The sequence below is a fragment of the Tetrao urogallus genome, assembly GCF_951394365.1.
Source record: "Tetrao urogallus genome assembly, chromosome: 16".
Lineage (NCBI taxonomy): Eukaryota > Metazoa > Chordata > Aves > Galliformes > Phasianidae > Tetrao > Tetrao urogallus.
The window spans coordinates 10449932-10457192 of record NC_136829.1 but is presented as its reverse complement, the minus strand read 5'-3'; the positions used below and the strand labels follow the sequence as shown (position 1 = coordinate 10457192).

Here is a 7261-nt window from a genome sequence, read left to right as displayed (position 1 = left end):
AGGGCTCCTTTATCCAGATGCTGCTCCAGCCCCCTGAGTTGAGGACTTGCTGATAACACCGGCTGCAGGCCAGGCCACTGCATGGCTGGGAAACTCAGCGGCAATTTTAACAAGAGCTCAGGTGATACAGAGAAAGGAGACGAAGGAAGCATAGGAATAACTCTGTCAATGGCTCATTGCAGTGTCCTTCAGGTAACGAGGGAAGTGCTCAATTCAGGGGTGCACGTGAACACAGCTGCAGGTTCTTTAGATTTTTATTAACTGGGCAGCCAATGTCGCAACGCTTCTGGTGAGAAAGAGCCCGGGCTTAGGGAGCAGGAGCCGGGCAGCAGGAGGAACCGGCACACGGACACCAGCGAGCCCTGCCACATCCACGGGCCGCCCCCGAGAGGGAGCGGCGATGCAGCCCTACACGCAGAGCTCGCCCCGTGCACGCAGAAGCACCGCACTCCTCACGGAAATGCCCGCTCTCCCAGCCCCAGCGGCGGCCATTTCACTTCAGCCCCCATCCCCCCTCCCAACGCCTCCGCCGGGCGCTGCACAGCAGACGGGAGCCCCCTAGTGAGGGCCGGCCCGGCTCAGCCCAGCTCGGGGACTCGGCTCCGGCCCGGCCCGGCTGTGCGAAGGGGAGGGGAGGGCCCGGCCTGGCCGCGCCTGCTCGGTGCGGAGCGGCCATGGCGGGGTTGGAGCTGCTGTACTGCTCGGCTCAGGCCGGCATCTCCTGCCCGCAGGATGCGTTGGTTTGCGGGATCCACTGGGAGCTGATCCAGCACGGCTACCGCTGCCTCGGCGCCGGAGAGCAGGTACAGCACCGCCGCTAGGCCCCGCTAGGCCGCGCCGATCCTCGGCCTTTCCTAGTGCCGCTCGCCGCCTCCGCGCGGCCCAACGCGGCAGGGACGTGTGGGGACTGCGGGTTGTGCCGGTACCGGCGGGACCTGGAGGTGGTGCTGCTGCGGTGTGTCGTTGGGGGTTCCCGGAAGTGTGGTGCTTTGGGGAGGCTGTTGCTGCGGGGATACCGGTGCTGAGGTGGGGATCGGGAGCCTGGAGCAGTGCTGGGAGATGCCTGCCGGGGGCTGTGGTGGGCTGCAGGATACTGTTTGGGCAAAAAAGCTCCCCGCGACCAGACGGCTCCCCGTGCTCGGAAGTTTTGGGGTGACAGGCGGCAGGGAGCAGCGTCTCCTGGTTTGGGTCTTGGTTGCCTTTTACTCAGCAGGGGATGGCTGTGGCCCCTCCTGTTCTAGCTGCTAGCGGGCCTTACTGTCCTGTCTGCCTTGCTGTAGCCAGGTCCTGATGAAAGGAAGTCAGAGCTGCTGCCCGCTGGCTGGGAAGCCAACAAGGAGGTGTATACACTGCGCTACAAGTCCACAGACGATGCCCAGGAACTGCTGCTGAAAGCCATCGCGGTGGAAGACAGCATGATCCTTAATGTCATGGTGAGCACCTGAACTGATTGCTGCAGAAATTGGAGTCCTTTCAGATGCAGTGTCTGCTACTGTCCAAAATGTGTGAAAAACAGTGGAGCCAATTTCTTAAATGTTTTTCTGCTATTTGTTCTGCCTTACACCATCATCTGTCCCTGAGAGATGTGGCCCAGCTGGAAACTAGTCAAACACAGCCACATCTGGCCATGGATACAGTCTTCCTTGCACTCTGGCCCAGTGTCCCTTTATGTGCCACTTTTCCAGCTGAGGATGTATTCTCACATCACTTCCCAACAAGCATATGGCTAGGATGTTTTTGCTCCATGTCACTTGTTCCTGACTCTGGCTGTCATGGGATTTTGGTCTTTCACCTTCACAGCCTGGGCTGGGGGAAACGAGCAGGGAGAGTTTTGCTGCATGTTGTGGTTGGTTTTTTTTGCTGCTGGGGATTTGGACACAGCACAGAGACATGGACAAGAAGCATGCAAGCTTTTTCTTCACGTCCTGGTCTCCCTACCAGTGGCTCTGCTTGCTCCCTCCCTCAGTCCTAGCTCTGCGTGGCTGCTAACACCATGCTTCTCCTGTCTTTACTAGGATCGTCATTCTCAGAAGGTGGCAGACGTGACCTTGGCAGTGGCTGACTACATCAACCCAGAGCACCTGAATGATTTCCACAAGTAATCTCAGTTCTCTGACATTTTCTGCAGGAGAAAAAGTCTCACCAGCATGGGGAGGGGGGCATATGGGATCAGAGATGAGGTTAGGAGGAGCCTGGAGGACTCCTCTCTCCAGTGCAAATCCAGGGTGCCAGCTGGGTACATGATTTGTGCCAGAGATGCCAAAAGAATGTACATCCTCTCACTACCCCGTCCAGCACCTTTGTGCCTGAGTGCCATAGTCTGTCTGTCCCACCAGCTTGCCTCTCATCCCTGCAGAGTCTACAAGAACATGGAGGAGTTGAGGACAAGGATTGCTTCAGGTATCATCAGTCCCCTGGGGGTCCCCACAGAAAAGGTCAAGAAGGAGTCCCAGGCAGAGAAGAAAGATCCTGTCTCGCCCCAGGATTATAACCCCCTTGGGATCCCACCCCGGCACCCTGCAGGCACAAGAGCACCATCATGGTGAGTGAGCAGCGGGTGTCCACTGAAGGTCCTGGCACAAACTTTACCCCTGGTCCCCATCTTGCACAGATGGAATGGGGGGTGAAGGGGATCGAAATCCTCCCCACCTGTTCTCAGGCTCACTGGCTGCCAGCTTTTCATTGATTTAGGCTGTTTGCTGAGGGATGGGATGATGAGTTCAGGAGCTAGTTTTGCCCTACTTTGGAAAGATGTGGGGCAGAAGGAGGGAAGCCCTGCTCTGTACTGGTTGAGGGACCATCAGGGCTTGGGGGCTGGTGGAGCAGAAACAGCAGGAGCAAGGACAGTGCTGTTGTATGTGGCAGGTTCTTCCCTCTGTTCCCCAAAAGCGTTTGGCTGGAAGTCAGAGACACTGTGGTGGCTCTGCTGTGGCTACTGCCTTACATGTCACCTCCTGTTTCTTTAGCCCCACTGCTGTCTGCCTGAGCTTAGGTTGCATGATACTCCTTCCAGGAGTGCAAGGACAGTCGTTGTGTTGTTGGCTGGAAACTGCATGAAATCAGCCCTGCAGTGAAAGTCTTGTTCACTGTGTGCTGTTTCAGGCCCTCTCCTTTGAACCCCTTCGCTGTTGGTGGGCAGGACCTGGACCCTTTGGGGTGAGTATGGCTAAGGGAGGTGGTGCTTTGCATGTCCTGGGAGCATCCCCAGCTCTGCCCTTCACTGAGAGACCTTCCCTGAAAACAGCTGTCGTTGGTCTGGCTCAGGCATTGAGCAAAGTGTGTCTGAGTGCGGGTGGCAGTGGAACAGTTCCTCATTACAAATTGCAAAGGAGCAATTGACAGTTGCTAAACCTCAATATGGTTCTAATATCGTAATAAGATCCCGTCGCTTGCTTAGATGATAGGTTGCAATCTGCGTCTGTTTAATAATCAGCCTGTATTCATTTAACATGCACTAATTCCTTCAGTAAATCAAAGCTGAATACATCGTTAAGTGAATGTAAGTCTCTAATTTAAAATGGTACCAGCTGCTGCATTTACAGCCCAGCAGTCTGGAGAGGGAGAGGCTTAAAGTTGAGTCCACAGATGCCCGAGTCCTGATTGTGAGCCTCCAGGCTTTTTGGGGCACTCGAGCAGGGATGCTGGAGAAGGCCTGAGTGGAAGCCAGGCAGTTTGGGGGACTGCTCTTCCCAAATGCATGTCTGGATTTTTCGGTTTGGTTGGGCAAGAAGGACCTGTCATCTGCCATTCCAGATAAAAGCACATCTTCAGACACAAAACAGTCCTTGGAGTTGCTGCAAAGCGCCTTGCAGCTCAGGGGAGTCCTCGTTAGAACAGCTCTCCTGTGGGGATCGCATTTTTTCCCTCTTGCAAGACTTGATTCTCTGTGAGTTTGGCCAGCTAGAAATGTCCTGCCCTGCGGGAAGGAGAAGGCTGGGTGACTGGAAGGAAACCTGATAGCATGAGGAAAAGGGGTTCAGTTGTGGGGGGGACCCTGTTTCTCCCTCTGCCTCCAGCTCTTCATTGGCAGTTTCTCTGCAGATGACACAGAAATGATTGTAAGTGATAGCAGATTTGTGTGCTGACACCTGCCAGCACTGGGGCTGGAGACCCAGACTTCCAGGCATATGCTCATGGGGCCTGGCTGTCCTGGGGCGCCGTGGGCAGCCAGCCTGGAGTAATGGAACTCATTAGTGCAGTTGTTAATGACTTGTATGATGGCAGCGGTGTCCAGAGACTCCAGCTGAGTTTGCAGAAAGCCGACTATGAGGAAATGACACTTGCAGCGTGGAGCAGCTCTGAGGAGCCGCCACGGTCAGCAGATGACTTCCAGGCAGTGCTTTGGAAAGGTTTGCAGGGTCTGCAGGCTCTTACAACACTGTGCTCCCATAGGGCAGCAGGGATGGGGCTACGAGTGTCAGTGATGACCAGCAGGTCCAACGCACGGTCAGCAGCCCGCTGGGGACTTAGCAGCCATAGCTTGTGTTCTGCCTGGATCCTTGCAGGAACTTGAAGGAAGAAGGAAGCTGCTGCTGTTGCTTCCTTCTGCATGTCCCCAGCTAGAATAAGAGGTTGCAGATATGGTGGTGCCTTGGATCTGAATGCTTGCTCATGCCCTGCATTAGGTGTGTGTGCTGCAGCCATAAGACTCCCATCTCAGTGTAATGTTAAGCTGCAGTTTACACCCTGCGCTGAGCACGTGTTGTGCTGCAGCATGGGGAAGGTGCAGGAGGAGCACGTTGCTCTTCTGTGCCAATCTCATCTCATTTGCTGCCTTTCCTCTCCCCAGAGGTCGGAGTGGTGGAATGATCGTTGATCCTCTCCGGTCTGGATTCCCACAGCCTGGCATTGACCCATCAGCAGGTCTCCCCGGCCGCCTTCCCCCAGGAGCAGTTCCACCAGGAGCCAGATTTGACCCCTTTGGCCCCTTAGGGGCTGGTAGGGCCGGGTAGGTGTTTGGCCATGCCTGGGCAGCCACTGCAGCAAGGATCACAGCATGCTGCCAGTCTGCCTCTGCTCTGCTGCTCCTTCCAGGGTTGTGCTCTCGTTCAGGGTTTGACTTTGTCCTAAATTCCTTTCTAGGCCAGATCCCGACCACCTCCCACCTCCAGGCTATGATGACATGTTCATGTGAGGAGTCACTGAGTGGTTTCTCAGCTAGCTGCAGCCAGAGCAGTTTCCTGGAGTGAGGAGCACTTTCCCCTCTTCATTCCCTTCTTTGGTGGACTTTGATCTTTTCAACAGTGATTTTCTTCTCCCTGCTCAGGGCTGCGCTCCTGTGTTTCAGACTGGCTATAAAGGTTTCCATATGCACAGAACAAAAGAGGAAGCAGTAGGTTCATTTCTTTCTCTGCTCCTCCAAGGGTAGCTGGCCATGGGTACGCAGCAGACATGGGCCTGCCTTGTGCCAGAGCAGTGTCAGGAGCAGCGTGGTGTGCTGAGAGCAGCCCTGGGCTTTGAGGTTTCTCCTCTCCTCCAGGGTGGCATAGCTTTTGCTGCTGGGATTATGCATACAGTCAGTGGTAAGGAGGGAGCTGGCTTCTTGCCACTCCCGTGCTGGGGAGCTGCAATAGCCTCGCTGAAAGCTTCAGCTGGAGAAGGCTTCCCATGCATGGTGGTTTCTCTCTTGCTCTTTATCCAAAGAGTGCTGATCAGTACGGAGGGCTAAAGCCCATCTCATAGGGTCTTTGTGGGCAGACCCCCAGTAGAGGCTCAGGTGGGCTTCTGCATGGGCATGCACACTGAATGTGAAGGGCTCCAACAGCAAAGCCTTTAACATGCATGAAAAGAGACATACAGTGAATTCCTGGCATTATCTGGCCCCCTGTAGCCATGCTGTCCTTCATTCCTGGGGATGTGTGCCAAACCCACAGGCAGTGTGGAGAGCTGCCTGTTGGGCACCGTGTTGGTTGGGGTGGAACAGGAGGCCTGGGTGCCTACCTGAACTCGGGGTCCAGCACAGTCTCTCTGTGCCTGGTGGAGCTGAAGGATTTAGGGCTTTGCTTTGCAGCAGGTTTATAGGAACATGTTTCACTGCTGTCAGTCCTATGGCATGAGGCATGAGACCTGTGTGGCTCTGCCCAGCTGGACTCTGTGTTGCCATCACTGAACAGCTTGTGGAGGAAGGACAAGACCTGCATGAGTCATAGGATTCTCAACTTTCCTGCAGCTCCCTCTGTGTCAGATAATTTTGGGGCTGGAGCCCCCCAGGAGTTCAGTACTGTATTTTCTTCTCATGGTTTGATTTCTTGGAAAGATGTTCATGAGTTTGAAATAAAAATCTTGACAACAGTGTTGTGTTGGCAGTTGTTGGGGGTGACCCCCCCACCCCAGTTGGCCTCCTCATCTCCCCCCATAAGAAGAGGAGCCCCAAAGCTGCACTTAGGAGCTCTGTTCTTTCTGTGCTTGCCCTATCTGGGGTGTTGGGTTCGAGCTGGGAGCCTGCTTTGTTCTTTCCCTTCTTTCCTAGCAGCAGTGCTTTTCTGAGATGATGAGACTGTATTAAGAAAATTAAATGGAGAATGGCCCAGCCCTTGTTTGGCTGTGCTTCTGGTGGTAATTGGCTCTCCAGGGCACTGAACACCGTTGTTACACTGCATGCAGCTGCATAGGCATAAATAAAGAAGGGGAAGTGCTCCCCTCTCTCCCTTTTCCCCTAAGGCTTTTCCTTTTAAACCCCTTTTGCCTACAAACACGGCTGATAACAGCTGAGTTGCAGTGTGTGGAACCTCAGACTGTGTGCATGTGGGAGGGGGAGGACTGGCCATAGAAATTTGGCTGAACTGGAGCAAGGTGAGGCTCTTGCTGCGTCCCTGCTGTTCTCCCAGCTCCTGGGCAGCCCCGACCTTGCTGTGTGACGTTGAGATGCACGGTGCTGCAGGGAGAGGAAGCGGTTCTGCCTTATCAGAGAGGCTCTCTGCGGGAGACAGCTGCTTTCTGCTGCCTGCATTAATCATGTGCTGCAACCTTTCAGGAGGGAGAAACACAGCCTGCTTTGATGGGGCTAATTAAAACGATCCAGAGCCAGGAGAGGCTGTGTCGGGTCTTGATAAACAATCTGTTGTCTGCAGCTCTTAACCCCAGTGGGTTTGCAGTGCCTTGCAGCTTGGGGGAGCAGGTGGGAGAGGAGGGGATTGAAAAGAGGAAGAGCACCCTGCATGGAGCTGGGGTGGCTGTGGGCTCGTGGCTGAGCCTCGGGGCTGCTGTGGTCTCTGCTGTCTGTGCTCAGAGAGCAGGGGTGTGGGAAGATGTGGATCCCGCA

At 55.0% G+C, this 7261-nt stretch overlaps 1 protein-coding gene across 1 annotated transcript; it reads left to right on the top strand.

Moving 5' to 3' along the window:
• Window positions 1-674: 674 nt before the first annotated feature.
• On the top strand, window positions 675-5134 carry PSMF1 (proteasome inhibitor subunit 1; the record flags this gene model as incomplete). The annotated part of the gene is made up of 7 exons (XM_079543271.1): window positions 675-803; window positions 1281-1433; window positions 2016-2098; window positions 2357-2542; window positions 3103-3156; window positions 4790-4948; window positions 5083-5134. 7 exons carry the CDS (start codon window positions 675-677, stop codon window positions 5132-5134), a joined length of 816 nt encoding a protein of 271 aa, XP_079399397.1.
• Window positions 5135-7261: the final 2127 nt, after the last annotated feature.